The following is a 17,470-nucleotide window of genomic DNA, read 5'->3' as shown; positions in this document are numbered from 1 at the left end:
CAATAAGTGTATCATCTCGGTGATCTGTTTCCAAACGGTGACCGTCCTCGCATGGGCAGTTCAAACATACTTCCCCATGTCGACATCCTCCGTCCTGGACTCACTGGGCTGACAGGACTTATCAGACTCCCCTCTTCAGCTGTTCTCCACGATGATCCTCCGCTACTTCGTCTATCGCCGAGAACAGGGCCACCGTCAAGTTCATACATTGGCCCGCTTGGACTAACGGGTGTATCCGAAGACCCAATTTCAGGTATGACAATCGTTGGGATGGGCGATAGCACTTGAACGGGTGCTTCTGGTACTGTCTCCGGGATGACAGGAACAGGCTCATCGTCCGAATGCGCTGTTGAGGGACGCTTGTTCTTGATCCAGCTGCTCTTCAGACTTAGCATGCTATTTCTGTTCTTGAGATTTCGCAGCCCGTTGCGAAGTGCTGTTGTTGTTGAGCGCTCAGGACCGGATTTTGACTTTGGGCGGAGTAAAGATCCAGAGTCTGACTTGGGAGGGAGGAGACGTGTTACGAGCTCGAGTTGGGAGTGCATGCTTGGATGGGCGAGGACGTCTTCTAGTGTGATGCTGACGGGGAGAACGTTGTTGAGTTCAGCTGTGAGAGAGTGTGCGGGAAGAATGCAGCCTGAGATACCGTAGAATGGTGTCGTGGGGATTTTATCCTTTGGGATGCTTGTGGAAGAGGGTTTTATGACCTTGTCCCAGGCCTTGACGATAGAGACTTGAAGATCCTTTCGTTGAGATGCATCAAGTGATTCAACGGGCGGCCCTTGAGGGGGTTGCTTCGCAGGTAAAGGGATCTGCCTTTGTGATCTCGAAATCTCATCCGACGAGTGAATCATCGGCTGATGAATCGTCTCAGGGTGCGTGATAGTCTCCCACGCTGCGACAAGCAAACTCAAGCAATTCTGCACAAACGCAGCAGTAACTCGCTCCTCAGAGTACTTGATCTCCAGAACAACACGGTCATTCGCCTCAATGCTCGACCTTACAAAAAGATCCGGAAAGTCCCTCGTCCACGCTTCCACCATCTTATACGTAAAAGTCACACCGTCAATATTCATCGTCGACGAACCATCGTGCGGCCCGGGGATGTGGTGTTGTACAACGGTGCTGAAGCGTGTACAGGCGCGCCAGTTTGTGCATTTGTTGACGAGTTCTTGAAACCCGAATGTTTCGAAGCGAGAGTGGGATTGGCGCTGGAGTTGGATGCAGTTCATGAGATCGAGGGGCGTGCTGTGACTAGAGGGGAATTGAACCCGTACAGGGAGGATGTTTGCCATGGGACCGACGATATCAGAGGTTGGAGTGTGGATTACTTCGCCGAAGAGAACGTCGTGGGAGGATGAGAGTGTTGAGAGGACGATGGCCCATGATGCTTTGAGCGCTGCGTCGGGAGTCATGCCGTAGGAGGATAGATGGCCCAGAGACGTTGTATGCTTGACCGTTCGAATCTCGGATAGAGACGCTGGAGCGATGGGGCGTGTATGAGCGATGATTTTTGTCATCTTTGCGTTTTCAAGTTGAACATTCCAGTATTCTAGACCTTGGGCACGCGTTACTCGTGAAGCGCGCGTATAGTCAAGATACGAGGATCTCGGTACATCAGTCGTGTCGTCTCCTTCATAGAGAGAAGTAAGTTCGTGAACGAGTAAATGAGCGGCTACATCGTCGATCTGAGACGAACTCAGACGAATAACCAAGCAGCCTTGTTGCTCTGCATTTAGGAATGTAAAGCTTGTAATAGGGGTTGTTGGGTCAAAAGGGAGAGATTGATGCTCCTTGACGAGATTCTGCGTGACTTCCTCAAGAGAGCCTGTACTGCACGAGATGGTCGAGAAAGGGGGCTTGAAAGAAGCGCAGTGGACTTGATAGACCGTGTGAAGGTGCGAGATGAATGCTACGTTGAGAATAGCGTGCATGTCGCTCAGGCCTTTGCAAGCTGTTTCGAGACGCGCTGTATCAATGGGGCCGTTGAAACGAAGGGCAAGACATATTATATCTGCGCGGTTTGGAAACATTCCTAGTTCGAGAGCACGGATTTGTTGGGAGGACGCTTCGGCGAAGTCGAGAACATCAGGGGAAGAAACTCCAAGCTGCGGTGCGATGACTTCCTTGACGAATTTTGTGTCGATCTTCCTCGCGACCTGTTTTCGTGCTGAGGGCTCTTTCGTGGAGGATTCAGCAGAGCGACATATCTCGGTAAGTGTACGTTCGCTCAGGAGATCAGATAACGAGATGTAAACACCGCTTTTGCGGGCCGTGATGACGAGATGAGCAGCGAGGTATTTATTCCCGCCGACTGATGAGAAAGTACTTGAGCCTTTGACGGCGGAGACTGAAATACCAAGGGTGTTTGCCCACATCTCTCGCATCGCTTCTTCAGGACCTGTGAGGGGAAGAGGTTTCTGCGAGAGAGTTACACGTTGGATTTCTCCTGGGTTAGGAACGTGCGACATGAGCAGAACATCGTGGGTCGAGAGATTAGCGACGCTGCGCTGGAGTTTTCGCCGGTTGACTTTCAGAGACGTTGACATGGGAAATGCTCGAACGGGGACAAAGACAGCAGGGATCGAGTGCCGTGGAAGACGGGGTGTGTTGGACGTTGGGTTCTCAAGGGATGCTTCAAACATCTTCTTTGCAATGTACGTCCTCTCTCTAGTCTCAGGGGTGAGGTTGTGAAGATTCTCGTTGGGTTGCATAGCGTGACCGAATTGAAGAAACGCAGCTAGCAAAGGACCTGTGTCGCGCATGGTAATGGAGTCAACGACTACATCGATTCCTTGGCCTAGACAACGGCGCATGAGTTGCTCGACTTGCGCGACGTCGACCATTAGACCGCCGACTCTGACCTCGTCGCGAACGCTGGAAATGAACTGGACGTTTCCATCGTCGAGATAGCGTACACGATGTCCTGTTTTGAGATATCGAGGTCTTTGTCGATCACCATCTAATTCAGGTGCGACAAGAGGCCTATCCAGTGCAAAACGATGCGGCGTGACGAGAGGACTGTCGATGGCCAATTCACCGATCGCACCGACAGGCATGAGCTTCTTGTGATTATCAGGATTGAGAACCCAGAAACGACCTGTGACCGGTGGTGTAATGACATCCAAGCTGTTATCCTTTTCAACTTCGGTTACTGAAATACCAAGGGGGCAAATATCCGGTGCGCCGTACGCAAGAAGAATATTATGATCCTCCAGCCACGGCATGTATGTATCAGGGTCGAGTTTTCTCGTTCGAAAGCACAGCGTTCTCAAACTCGGTACTGAGTCTGGATGTATGCTCCTCGCGATAAGACTAGTCATGTACGACCACGTAACGTCCATTCGAGCCATAGCGCTAGCGATGTCGTTGCTTCGTTCTTCCGCGGAGGGAATACAGACACAACCGCCGTGAACTAAAGTTCCAAGAATTTCCACCAGGGAGATATCGACGTTGAAGGCTGAGAGTTGAAGAACACGGCTTTCGCTGTTGAGTTTCAGCGCCGGCCCTTGGGCGAAGAACGCGGAGAGGAGTGAAGCATGCGTGAAGAAAATACTCCTCGATTTCTTGGGCGTGACAAAAACACACGCTGCATGGTCGGGACTTGATTCCTGTCCCATCGTCGAAAGATACGGGGTAAGCATCGCAAAGAATGTATCATTGACAATGACGAGATTGATCGCCAACGAACTCAAATCCTTCCAAGCCGTCTCAGTCGCCAGAACGATATGAGGATTGAGATAGTCAATAGTCGACTTGACTGTACTAGCATCCTGCGAATCTAACGCTGCGAAACTAGCGCCGGCTGAAAGAACAGCGAGGATTATGACAGGCGCCCAGTGGTTCTTTTCGAGAACGACGGGGACTATAGTTCCAGGTCCGACGCCGAGATTGACAAGGTATGTTTTCAGTCGTGACACGAGCGTTGAGAGTTGGGCATATGTTATGTCGCCATCCCAGGAACAGACAGCTTCTGCTTCGGGACGAACAAGACTATGTTGAAGAATGATATCATGAAGACAGGATGAGATTTTTTGAGATTGCGTGGTCCAGTCTTGGACGACGAGTTGGGCGTAGTCACGATCTGTAAGAAGATCTGTCTCCACGATGAGCTTTTGGGGTGTCGTGAGGATTTGCGTCAAGGCGGAGTGGAAACTATTCATAACGCTCTGGATATGAGAAGTAGAAAGATTTCGAGATGTAAAGTTGACATGTAACCGATCCTTGATGAACATGAGTGTAAGCGACACATCACAATCCGTCTTGCGCCCAGACGTCAAAGGCGCCGTTATCAACTCATCGCCAGCAACGAGATTATTCTCCTCATGGAAGTAAAGACACGTGTTAAACAACCTCTTATCCTTCAACCCCAACGCATGCTGAACTTCAGACATGGTGAGATTGTCATGCTTCCTCGCATTAGCATACCCCTCACCCACGACAGCAAGACACTGTCCCAGAGAAGCAGGAGGCGGCATCTCGACATAACACGGCAAAATCGTAGCAAAACTCCCGACGAGCTCTTCAATCCCACAGAGGAGCTGTTCATCGCGCGCAGAGAATTGATACCCAAAAGTAACAGCGTCCATGCCTACAAAGGCACGTAGGACGAGAGCCCAGGCAAGTTGGAAGACAGCTTGGGCGTGGACTTGGTTCTGTTGGCAGAACATGCGCATCTGCATGGTCGGGATGTCGAGATCAAAAGGGGTGGTGTGGAATGTATCCTTTGTGTTTGTTGAGAGCGGTGGGAAGATACATGGTCTTGCGTAGGAAAGACTCGTTTTCCATACTTCGAGACTATAAGCTGTGTCGATGGAGGCGATCTGGTGGAGATATGTGTTATGAAGGGAGGAGTTGTCTTGCGGATCTTGACCGGAGTATACACGGCTTAGCTCAGTTATCAAGAGGTGAAGACTCGGTAACTATCACAGTTAATACCTTACTTGTCGGTATGAGAATGGGGACTTACATCGCAGAGTGCCTGGCTAGCATCAAGCCGCACCACCATTCTCTCAGGATTATAGCACACCGAGAGTCTATGTCTCGGCTCACCAAACCCCATATTCAACCCCGGTAACGTGCCAATCGCTTCTCTCGGGTCCATCGTCTCAATGAACAAAATATTTGGTGAAATCTTCTTGAGCACAACTTGATCAAACAAACCTTCCCTCGAAACAGCATCGATGAAAATACTCCGTAGAGCAGGTGTGTTTGCAACAATGACCTCCCACGCTTCACACAATCTTGTAACGTCAATAATGTGACTCAAGCCTGTGAGTTCATAAGAGACGTGGACGTGGAAGGATTCGCTGTTTTGAGATTGTGCGATGAGGAGTTCTTGCTGGGCTGGTGTGATGGGCTGTATCGTCTCGATGTCCTTGATGTTAATCCTTCGATCTGATGTGAGGCGCTCAAGAGCCTGATACGATGATTGGATCAAGGAAATGTCAGAGAGTGTGAGTTGTGGTTCGTGGGATTCGAGTTTTGTGATGGCTTCGAGGAGTTGATACTCAAAGACTTGAATCCACGTCTGGATCTTATCCTGGAATTTGCAGGTTTTGTTGTACACCACATCGATCTGACCTCCAGAGTTATCCATCATCGCTGAGACTTCAAACAAAGCGATTCTTCCAACGCTGGAACTAGTAGATGATTTAAAATGAGAGTGGCCAGGTATGGGGATAGGCTCCAACAATCCGTTCTTTCGTTGGAGTTGTAAAGGGGTGTCGATTGTGTTGAAGATGATTTCGAGGGGGATGTTCATCGCTGCGCCTTGCGATGAAGAAAACTCAGAATTGAAGAATGGAACGCCTGATCTTGGAATACTCCTTCTTGTATCCTTGATCAAAGTAATGACCCCGATCAAATCCGTGTCTGGATTAACAGACACGCCCATGGGACATAGCGAGGCGAACCATCCAACCGTTTCCAATATGTTGAAATCGCCCTCTGAAGCACCCCGCCCATTTTCCTGCTTCCACAACGTCGGTAGGACTCTATCAGGAAAGACCTGACAGAACGAAAGGAGTAACGCAGCGAGTATGACATCTGCCGAATCCGTTCTCAAGACCTGCGCTGACGATTGCTCTAAAGAATACGCCTGTTCCGCAGTGAGCTGAAACGACAAGCGATCCGAGTTTCCGTGCGTATTATCTTCCTGGTCCAAGTCCCAATACTCTAGGTCCGCAGAGAAGACATCAAACGGAAGCGTCGGCTCAAACAACCTCTGCTCCATCTCACGGCCCTGATATTCAATCCACCGCTCAAACGAGACACTGCCCTCGGACAAAAGCGTACCTTTTTGCAGCAACTCTTCCAAATCGCTGAGAATAATCCTCCATGATAATGAATCGAGGATGAGTTGGTGCGCCGCGAGATATAGCATCTGCTTGTCCTGGCTATGGATGTACATTGCCGCAAAAACCGGTCCATCGAATGGATCAATCGCTTCTTCGGTTTCGTCGATGAGCGTGAGTATCTCATCCTCCGCAATATCAACGTGATGGGAAAGAGTGTAGGAATTGGTGCCTTTGGGAGTTACGCACTGCATCCACTCATCGCCCTTGACGAATCGTGCTCTGAGCATGTCATGCCTAGCGACGATGGCCTCAATCGCAGCGTCCACATCAGCTGGTTCCGCACCGCCTTTCACCCTAACCATGAGCCCTTTCGTCCACCTCTCACTCTCACTCCCATTCTCAACAGCAGCCAGATAAATCCGTTGCATCGCACTCATCGGAAACACCTCCAGATCCTCTTCACTCCCTACCCTGCCCACCTCCCTCGTCAACACCCGCCGTCGCGTAGGAATCTGAAGCTTCATGACTTCCTTGTAGGTAATCTCGTCCATGTTCTGCACCCATGTTTGCGCGCCACGTCTGTCACTGTCAAAGTCAAAGTCGGTGGGAATCCATATCTGGGGCTGCTGCACGGCCATGCGAAGTGAAGAAATCTCGTCCCTAACAGAGTCGATAGGTAGAGATTTACTAGAGGTAGAGCCGATCTTAATAAGAGCAACGAGTTGCCCGTCGAATGGGCCTGCTCTGGGCCAGACCATGCACACGCTGCTGACGCTGGGAAATGACTGCAGTAAGCTCTCCAAATTAGGGTCCACTGCTGAGCTTCCCCCTGCAGCCCTACCACTGATAACCCCCCTAACACTTGCGCTGGAGGACGAAGAATAAGACTCTACCGAGTCAGACCTAGCGTTGGATTTCGGGGTGCATCTTGTCTGAAGCTCGGCGAGCGTTTGACACGCCATTATGTCGTCGCTTTTGATGTCGAAGCCTTTTCTTTGACATGTCTGACGGACGAGTTCCGCTGCTTCCTCATCGCCGCCTAGTTCGGTGAATGAATCAAAGAGAAGAATGTCGTTGAGCGATATTGACAATGTTGAAGCTATCGCTTCTATGAGTTGGTCTGGTGAGTCGTGGGAGAAGTCCGTGATGAGCCTTGATAGGCTTGGTCTTGTGGGAGACATTGTATTGAACTGATGGTATTGTCAAAAGACATCAGCAATTCGAGATGCGATCCTCGAGTTATTCTACTATTCCTCTCCTCTTGTTTTATGCGCAGTCTTCTATGACATGCCCTCCATCCTCAAACATCCCAAATCTTGAATCCTGTATCCAACTCACAGCCCCCAAAATATCCTTTGTACAAGCTACCCCCGACCCAGCCAGCTCAAGGAGGTCGCATAAGTACCCGCTACTCAAGGCCGCAGCGAATTGAGACCGTGATCAATACTCCATCACCACGCCATGACGTGCCACAATGCGCGTCTGCTCCTATTTACTTGGCCTTGACAATCATCGAGATTGAGAGCCCAAACTTAGACAAGAGAATTGAGTTGTTTCAAGTTGACAGATTAAAATACTGATGTCCTCTGATCTTCACGACGATGTTACTCTTGCATTATTAACATGGCTGATACCCTCGGGCCTCTCTCAACTCCAAACTTTGTTAGAGTTCGTCATAGCACATTCGTATTGAAGGATCAACCCCCAAATCTATTATCGCAAGTTTTCCCCTTTTACTCTCTATCAACCGCTGTACACAAAAACTTTGGCCCCCTCACATCTGCAAGTCTTACACTCTGACCTGATACCCCCAAGTTAACCGACACCTTATACCTATAATTATCAAATCCCTACTCCTTACCTTAGCGAAAAGGGGAAAAAAAGAGAACTTTGGTCCAGATCTGCAGGGCGAACTTACCGAGATTAACCAACTTAGCATTAAGCTTTTCCCTAAACACCCTGTCCCTTTCATCCCGTCTCCTCTCCCGCTCTAAACATAAAACAAACTAACAAACCCTCATCCCCATGCCCCGAGATCACAAAGAACAAAATCATTGTTTGAATACGGAGGACGATTTCCCTTTTAAACAAGGACTTCCTTCCCGTGTTTCCGAGACGGGAGTGTCCTCGGTTACAAGCGAGATAAGGCTATAAGCGAGATGAGCTGGGGCCGTTTTAGTGCTCACGCTTCAAGGCCACGGACCCCGTCATGTCTAAGCGCCTGAGGGCTCAGCTATGATTCAGGGGATGCAATCCTACTAACTCCAACGTTTTATCTATTATTAATCTTGCTGGGGGCCGGATCGAGAGACGGTGATGATACTTAGCACTGAGAAAAAGATGTTCCTATTCCTGGAAAGTCAACTCCGCAACAAAGCAGCAAATCTGATGGAGCATCCTTATCCATCAAGGCACACCACATATTGAAACAACTGTCTTGATGCAATTCTACATACACATGACCCATAGCAATTCCTATATTCATATCGTACACCATTAATCCCCCCATCTCAGGTATCTAAACCACAACCTCATCATCGTCAGGATCCTCAATACTCGTTCTTCTCTTGGCTTCCGTAACTTCCACAGCCTTGACTTCATCATCCTTCCCCTCCTCAGCAGCCTGTCTACTCCCCTCCTTTTCCTTCTCCGCCTTTGATAGTCCAAACGGCCACAATCCACTCAACCCCCTCGTTGAAGCCGAGCCTTCCTTTGCCGGATTCACAGGTTGAGGTCTTATAACGTTTTGAGCGTCGTCTTCTGGCATGGCAAAATCTCCAAACTCATCATCATCGTCGTCATCACGCTCGTCGTCTGATTCATTCCCATCTGGCTTACCTCCACGATCCCTTACCACATCTCTCCACCATGCGCCCCTTTCATCACCTTGCGTCTGATCATCATCGTCAAAGTCCTCTTCTGTATCAGCAAATGGATCTGTAGGGTTCTCGTCGTCGTCATCATCGTCGTTACTTAAATTTCCTGATGATTGTGCTTGGTTGTTCTTCTGATGCATCGCCAATCGAGCCGCCAGTTGGAGTCTCGCCCGAGAAGGAGGGATGTTCAGCGGCGGGGGAGGTGGAGGTGGTGGGGGAATCGATGGAGGCTCCATTGATCCTGAGTTCAAGGGGTCCGTGTAAGCTCGGAACTAGATATGTCTCGTCAGTACGAGGCGCTCATGAGTGAAATGATCAGTTGACACTAGGAGATGTGATAGATGAGATGAGATGAGTCGGAGGGAAAGGCGTCCTGAAAACACTGGCATCGAAGCTTGATCCCCCTTTCCATTTCGTTCCTTCGTAGAAGCGTGTACTCCTAACTCTTGTCTCCGTTGCCAATCATTATTCTATACATATCCCAATCTAGGTCAATCCAGACCTTACATGATAATCCCCTCAGCCATCCATCCGCCTTTCTATCCCACAACGCCTGGTATAAATGTCTCAAAACCTCGGTGTCGTCAGCAGCTTCATGAACTCTTCAACCTCGACGTCATCGAAGGTCTCAAGGTCGTCAAGTTGCAGCATCTCAGGGTGACGCCTGTCTCGCCTCTCTCGTCTGGTACGTGGACGATCAAGTGTTCCCCAGTAAGGTGCGTCCTCCTAAGGGTTGCCTTCTGGTTTTGAGACATCCTCAACCTGCTCAGCATGCTGTTGCTCTTCATCTTGAGATGAGCGCTGACGGTGTGCTACAATTTCGTCCAAGTCCATAGGGGACCCCCTTGTAACATCCTCCGGATAATCCAAGTCAGGAAATTGCGATGCAAAGGTCTCAGGAGACCGCATGATCACATCCTCCAGTGTTTCTGCTATGCCAGGGGATCCAGGGATGCCGTGATCCGAACCATCGTCTTCAGCTTCAGCGGAAACACCACTCACCTCGGAATTGACATCCTCCTCGTTTTCGTCCCCATCCTCATCCTCCTCGTCGCTGCTGCTGCCAAAGCCGGACATTAATGTGGCCCCACTGATAGTGAAAGGGCCGATGCCATTTCCGCTGTCCTGGCTGAGCTCTATTCCCCCATTAAGGCCAGCTTCCGCAAGTGCACTGGAACCACCAGCACCAGAGCCTCCGCTCAAGCCAGAAAGGCCGACACCGCCAAGTCCACTGCCACCCATTGACCGGTTACCCATAGCTACCTCTGGTCGGACACCTCCAAGGATGGCATTATCTCGCTCGCGTGTCTCGGCAAGTGATCCCTCAACGTAGCTGATCCATTCCTGGCTCATGACTCGGTCAAGAACAGTCTCCGAGAGGAGCTCCGGAGGGTGGCGCTCGGTGAACTTGACAACCTCCTCAGCAATGAGGGTAAGATGACCCATGTATCCCATGCGGGTCTTGGTCTTGGCCTGGGACTCGTCGCTGGCCTTTTGGCCGTTGATGATGGCACTTGTGATGTCGGCAGCTTCGAACAGTGAAACGGCCAATGTGGGGTTGTAGCTGCGGTCCATCGGACCGTTGAAAACTTGCTGAACGATATCGTACACAACGTTATGCAGAAAGTTGTTCCAGGGGTATGCAAAGAAGAAGTTCTGCCTATGTCAGATGGCAATCAGTGGAGGATATGACTGACTTACAAGAATGGTTGGAACAACACGGTGTTCAACGAATTGAAGCTTCAGGAAATCTCCAACAACGGGCTCCTCGGTAGCCTGGCTGGTAGGCTGCTCCTCCTTAGGCTTGTCCTCCTTGGTCTTTGTCTCCGTGGTAGAGGTCTCAGCTGTCACAGCTTGAGCATCACCAGCTGCCTTTTCAGCCGCTTGTGGTGGGCGATCAGCTCCAGATTCCGGTGGAGGAGGAGCGGAGAAAAGAGGTGCAGGCATATCGTCCGGCTGGGGAGAGATACCTCGAGGCTGCTCCTCAACCTTGATGGAGGCATCCGTAGACTCAGCCTTGGACTCTGGCTCGGATGGAGCAGGAGTTAGGATAGCTGAAGAGTCAGAGGTATCATCCTTTACAGCATCCTCTAGCGTCGTCTTGGGCTTGGTCTCTTCATTCTTTTCGCTGCTGGGCTCCTTAGCTTCGGGCTTCTCTGTTGAATCACCCTTAGCAGACTCTGTAGATGCGGGCTCAGCGGTCTTGGTCTTTGTGGGCGACAAAGGCGCAACCATCAAATCTGGATCATCGAAACGTGTCTCATCACCCTTGGCACCCATTTGAGGAGGACTGAGCGGCTCATCTACAAAGTCATCCTCATCCTTGCTGAGCGATGTTGTTGAAGCGCCAGGAATGTCGTCTTCAGCCTTAACAAACTCATGAGAGGTATCCTCACTCATCTCCTTGCTAGGCTCAACCTCCTCAAAACCATCGTCGTCAGCGTTAGTGACCTCGAGACGTCTCTTCTCTTCAGGTGCAGCGCTTCGCATGGTCAAGTCGTCAGTGGAGTGGTCCTCCTCCTTGAGCGGCGCCAACTTGCCCTCGGTACGAAGACGTTGTCGCTCGATATCACGCTGAGCTGTCAGCTCCTCGGAACCCGGCTCATTCAACAAACCCATGTTACTGCAGTGTAACAACTCGGCCATGAGCTCGCATGTCTTAAACCGGTCAAAGCCAAGGGGCTCGAGCTTGACGCCAAAGGTCGAGTCGATCTTCTCCTTCTTGGAGGGAACATCCATAATCAGGTTCATGAACTTGGGGACATTCTCAGCGAACATGCGAAGAAGGGTGCCCAGGTAGATGGGATCGCGGCTGGAAGGCGCAGCGCTCGCCTCTGTGCCCATATCGGGATCATAATCGGAGTTGTTCTTTCGAATTACTTCAATAATGATACCAACGCCAACAGTCAAAGGGTTGCCACCGCCAAGCATGTACCCAATAAGCTGCTCGATGCATGGCTTGGAAACAAGCTGACGGGTGAGCTCGTTAGGGCCGATGCATTGTTGCTCATTCTGTGAGGCGTTGGCAGAGATGGTGATGATGGCCTTGATGAAGTCGCCTGCGGCGGTTTGCACAACCCAGTTGTTCTCGGGGCTGAGGCATGAGAGGAGGCTCGGGATGATGTCCTTAGAGTACAACCACTAAAGCCATGATGTTAGCACAGATGCATTAGATTAGTGGGGAGATTTCGCACCTCGACCACACCCTGGCCACCCTCATTACGGTCCAGGGCAATGATTTTGAGCAGTAGGTCCATGACCATAGGACACTCAACATGCTTGAGCAAATTAGGGACAGCGTCGGGAAGAGTCGTCAATAATTCCATCATGTCCTCGGTCTTCTTCTCGAACAGAGACTCATTGACTTTTGTGAAGTAGCTCGCCTGGAGGGGATCGAGCGGGGCAGGGCGGGACAAGAAGTTCCAAAAATCGCGAATCAATTGTCTGTTCTCAGCCAAAGCCTCGTAGATGGACCAAGTATCGGAGCTAAGAATCTCGCAAGCTACAAAAGCGTAGCGATTGCGCTTCTTCTCCTGCTCCTCCTCATCGTCGCCCGGGTCGGTGGCGCGGGATGATGCGCGCGGTCGCGAGAGAGAGAGGAAGCGGTTCTTGGCCTTGGCCTCTTGGTCGGTGGACTCGTCGGGAGACTCGACGGTCTCGAGCTTTGGAGCGACTACATATTCGAGCAGGTTATCGAGAACCTTGTCGCTTCGGAGGTATTCGATGAGCTTTGAGTTGTGCTGCTTGAGCTCCTGGATCAAGTCTGTCTCTTCGAGTAGCTCCTCGAGGGTAAAGTCTGGCTTATCGAGGATTGTGTCGATGGTGGAGATGTTGGCGTAACCGCCGAATCTCCAAAACATGGTGAAGGGTCGGTGTTCGCTATCGCTGTCGCTGTCGCGGGACCAGCGTTTGGCGGAGGGGAAAGGTTGAAGATTGGATTGTGGAGGAGTCGAAATGGATCATGTAATCAGGTTTAATCGAATCGAGTTGAGTCAGGCAGACGTAGGCGGGTCAGGTCCGTGGGCGGAGAGTGAGTTTCAGCAGTCGTTGCGCACTCACTTGCCTCACCTCAGCAGACAAACTTTGTAGCGGTACGGCTGAATAACAGGTAAAGAGTATAAGGTAGTCAGGAGTCAGACTGTAACATTTCCCAGAATGCCTAATCAATCAATAATCTGCCTTGGTTGTGGTAAGTAGAAAACCTGGAAGCAAAGCAATAGCAAGATGACGACTGTCGCGTCGCATCACTCGTTGCCAAGAATAAATATGGTAAAACACAGGCAAATAATGGCCTGGAAAACAAAAAAGTAAAAGCCTCCGAAGTAGTTTCCGAAGAGTAATTCAAACAGACAGTTCCTGTCAGTTGCAGTGATGTCAGGCTCTCACGATGGAGGAGCTGGGAGTGGTTGATTGAGGAAGCACGGGCACAGGCACAATCACAAGCGGGCAAGCAGTACTTAGGTGGCCGACTGCTGGGCACAGAAGGGCCTCCGGTGGTTTAGCGAGCGGCAGCGGCAGCGGCAAAGAGCGCCAACGATAATCATCACAGCACAAGCCAGGCCAGGGCTGGAGGCTAGAGGCTAAGCTGAAAATCCATACCGAGATAAGACCAAGTTCACACGCACGCGACACTCAGCACATGGGAATTGATTCCATCCATTGTTTGTGGCGGCTGCAGCGGCTGAATTGACGAACCTGGTGGTGGGTGACATTTGGGCATGCAGAAGCGTCTTTTCCAGTGACCAAATTGATATACGACACTCTCTCTATCTGAACCAACAATTGTTTATCCGATTATATTACAGTAGGCCGGCGAAAGTTCCGACACATTCCCGGTCTAACCCCACTTTTAATAAAACATCAATATTAATACTATAACTTCATTACATTATTTAAATAGATTAAAATGCCCTAATAAAGGCAAAAAGTATATCATTCTCCTTATAAAAGAATAAGGTTTATAATAATATATAAATCAGGAGTTTAAGTTAAAAATATTACAGATAGCATAAGGTTAAGTTATTATATAATATATAGGATTATTTAATGCAGTTAAGCCTAAAAGTTATATAAAAATAAACTATATTCTAGCAGGCCCTTAATGCTATTAAATTAAAATAAAAGTTATATTAAAATACTTATTAAAAATAACCCTTTTATTTTATATAGAGATATTATAAATTAAGTATAACTAAAGGTATTACTAAAAATAATTTATTACTGGCTTATTAATAAAAAGATATAATATAGACTTATATTTTAATGCCTATTTTTTATTAAAGAAGCTACTTAATTAAAGAAATCTTTTATAAATAAATACTATTATAAAGATAAGTTATTTTAATATAATTAATAGTTTTTTAATAAAGTTATAATTAATTATATAAATAGTAATTATATTAAATAGTTATTTTATTAAGCTATAAGTTTAAAGATTTCTTTTTTAAAAGCTTTTTCTAATAATACTATAAAGTAAGAGACTTTATAAAAATAAAGTCTAAGCCTATAAATAGCCTATAAGATATTTATAGATATTTTACAGTATAATTAACTATAATAAACTGTCTATAGTTATCCCTCTTCTAGGGGATTTTAAATCTAAAAAGAGGGAAGTAATAGGCCAGTATATTCTATCCTATCTATAGTCTTATCTTCCTAATCTTATTAAAAAAGAAAAGACTTTTTAGTATAATAATGCCTATATATTTACTTATTAAAAAGTTTAAGACTGGCTCTATCTTTAGGTAAGAAAAAGAGAAGTCTTTCTTACTAACTAGCCTCTATATAGTCCTAACCTTAGCCCTATTAAAAACCTTTAGAAAGTCCTTAAGGAAAGGATATATAAAATATATCCTAAAATTACTACTTATTTAAAATCTACTAAAGCAATTAACTAGCTAATTATAGCTATAAAGAAGTTATAAACTAAAATTAAAGATAATATAGTTAAAAATATAATAAAATTAATACCTAACTAACTAAATAAGTATTATTATATAAATAGCTACTACATTAAGTATTAAGCTATATAGCTAGAATCTCCTTTTAATTCTCTATAGATTTATATATATATTATTATAATTAAATAAATATTATTTAGTTAATTATAGAGTAAAATAGCAGGGTATAATTAAAATAGTTAAGGTATAATCGGGATATATTAAAACTTTTATCTATACACTATATTATCTTGTGTTTATTATTTATTGTCTCTACCAATACCATGTCCATACGATGTATGCGTCTGGCTTATGTGGAGAAGCAGGCCTCGAATCAAAACAGGAAAAGGGGGCAACGCCGCGAACAGAAGCAGAAGGATCTGAACGTAATTTACGCTGCATGATGACAGCAGCTAATCTCACAGTTCAACTCATTCAGTGGGTTATACAACATGCTCATACTGTTACACAAGTTCATCAATCATTTTCTCTACTGGACATTGGGTGACATTACTACGAGCTATAAGATCCCCCCCGGAACCGGCTATCTCATCACGGACCTCCTCTTTTCCTCTTTCATCATCCCAACCCTGCCCTGCCACGTTTTCTGTGCTTGCACCATTGACATCGACATCCTCATTTGATTCTGCGTGGCTTGATAATCCGGCCAATTGATGGGCTTGGAATGAAGACACAGCTTGAACACTAATCGAGCAAAGCATGAAACAGTGAATCACATGGCTTTTTAGTTTTCTGATGATGGTGACCGTCGCTGTTCGCTTACCCTATATCTCTCGTGACGATGAATGATTCATTAACGAATCGTATAAATATTAACAGAAAAACATGTCTAAAGCATAGACACTTAAACGAATGTATCTAAGAAATGAACGAATGTCCTATGATACCCCAATCGTTTATGTCTTTCACCATCTCAAACACCAAACCACACCTCCTTGATCTAACTCGGCGGAGCGCCATTGTAAACTAACAAATTCGGACTGCCACTGCCAGCGTTCTGAACAACACCAGTCGTCGCCAACTCTTTCAATCTTCTTGCAACACTCTCAGGTGTAGTCAAGCCCTCCTTGGCTCTCAGATACAATGACAAACCCGCAACATGAGGACATGCCATACTGGTACCGCTGATGGTATTGGTAGCACTGTTGGCCGTATTCCAAGCACTCTTGATGTTCACGCCCGGCGCGAACAAATCAACAAGCTCGCCGTAATTGGAGAATCCGGCGCGGTTATTGTTGATGTCGATTGCTCCCACAGTCGTGGCGTTGGGGGTCGAGGCGGGCGAGTAGTTGTAAGCGTCGGCGTTATCGTTTCCTGCTGCGACCACGGTATGGATTCCGGCGCTGTAGGCAGCTTGCACGGCGGCGTTGAAGGCGTCTGAGCGACCACCTCCAAGGGACATGGATATGACAGCCTGTTCTTTGCGGCCTGGAGTGTTGGTGATGTTGGTCACAGCCCAGTTGTACCCATCAAGCACAATATCAGTCCGAGACTGTAACTGTCAGCAGGACCAAAGATCTGGGAGTGGAAGACTTACACTGCCTAAGTGAAACACCTTGACTGCAATCAAGTTTGCTCTCTTGGCCACGCCGTACTCTTTACCAGCAATAGTACCAGCACAATGCGTCCCGTGACCATTAGCATCGACAAACTCAGCACCAGGATAAGCATTATAGCCCAATGCTGCCCGGCCCTGGAACTCGTCATGCGCGATATTGATACCAGTATCAACAACATACGCATACGTTCCAGCTCCAGCAGATGAATCATAAATGTAATCGTTGAAATGAGGAGTGCGATGCGAGATAGAGCCAAGACCCCAAGTCGATTTCTGCTGAGTGACAGTCTCGTAAAGATTGATCTTGCGAACAGGCTCAACTGCAACGACCTGGCAAAATCAGTATCAAGAATCAGAAGCAAAAGGGTGTGACTTACATCTTTACTCTTCTTAATCTCCTTGATAGTCTGCTTATCAAAGTCTCCAGAGTAACCCTTATAGGTCGTCTCATTCCAGACCAGTTTGACACCATCGTCAGCACGACGGAAAACACTTCCGTTATGGATGCCGTCAACCCAATCGATGTGCTGCTCGACTTTTTGCTCGTCAAGTTTCTGCTTCAAAGTGACGATGTAGGCGCCTTCGATAATATCGTCATCGTCTGCTACAGTTGGAGCAGCGATGATCGCAGGCAGAAGAGCGAGGAGGAGCTTCAGATAATGCATCTTAAACGAGAGGAGTGCGATGAAGATGATGACTACCAAAAGAGCGAGAAAAGCTTCTTCTTATAGAATTTTGGTATCATATTATTCTTCTGTCTTCGGAGTTGGCGATCTA

General features: G+C 47.8%; 4 protein-coding genes; all 4 read right to left on the bottom strand.

Annotated features, from left to right (window-relative positions):
* Positions 1-11: 11 nt before the first annotated feature.
* On the bottom strand, positions 12-7,480 carry FFUJ_06929 (non-ribosomal peptide synthetase; the record flags this gene model as incomplete). XM_023577125.1 has 2 exons in its annotated part: positions 12-4,922; positions 4,970-7,480. 2 exons carry the CDS (start codon positions 7,478-7,480, stop codon positions 12-14), a joined length of 7,422 nt encoding a protein of 2,473 aa, XP_023430243.1.
* Positions 7,481-8,817: 1,337 nt separating this feature from the next.
* On the bottom strand, positions 8,818-9,411 carry FFUJ_06928 (related to SAP190-Sit4p-associated protein; the record flags this gene model as incomplete). Its single annotated transcript, XM_023577124.1, has 1 exon — positions 8,818-9,411. One exon carries the CDS (start codon positions 9,409-9,411, stop codon positions 8,818-8,820), a length of 594 nt encoding a protein of 197 aa, XP_023430242.1.
* Positions 9,412-9,901: 490 nt separating this feature from the next.
* Positions 9,902-13,035, bottom strand: FFUJ_06927 (related to SAP190-Sit4p-associated protein; the record flags this gene model as incomplete). XM_023577123.1 has 3 exons in its annotated part: positions 9,902-10,831; positions 10,877-12,316; positions 12,370-13,035. 3 exons carry the CDS (start codon positions 13,033-13,035, stop codon positions 9,902-9,904), a joined length of 3,036 nt encoding a protein of 1,011 aa, XP_023430241.1.
* Positions 13,036-16,075: 3,040 nt separating this feature from the next.
* On the bottom strand, positions 16,076-17,358 carry FFUJ_06926 (related to subtilisin-like serine protease; the record flags this gene model as incomplete). XM_023577122.1 has 3 exons in its annotated part: positions 16,076-16,627; positions 16,673-17,023; positions 17,071-17,358. 3 exons carry the CDS (start codon positions 17,356-17,358, stop codon positions 16,076-16,078), a joined length of 1,191 nt encoding a protein of 396 aa, XP_023430240.1.
* Between the last annotated feature and the right edge of the window lie 112 nt (positions 17,359-17,470).

This window comes from Fusarium fujikuroi, chromosome FFUJ_chr05, assembly GCF_900079805.1.
Source record: "Fusarium fujikuroi IMI 58289 draft genome, chromosome FFUJ_chr05".
Classification (NCBI taxonomy): Eukaryota; Fungi; Ascomycota; class Sordariomycetes; order Hypocreales; family Nectriaceae; genus Fusarium; species Fusarium fujikuroi.
Note: the sequence above shows the minus strand (reverse complement) of the source record. Positions and strands in the feature narration are given on the sequence as shown.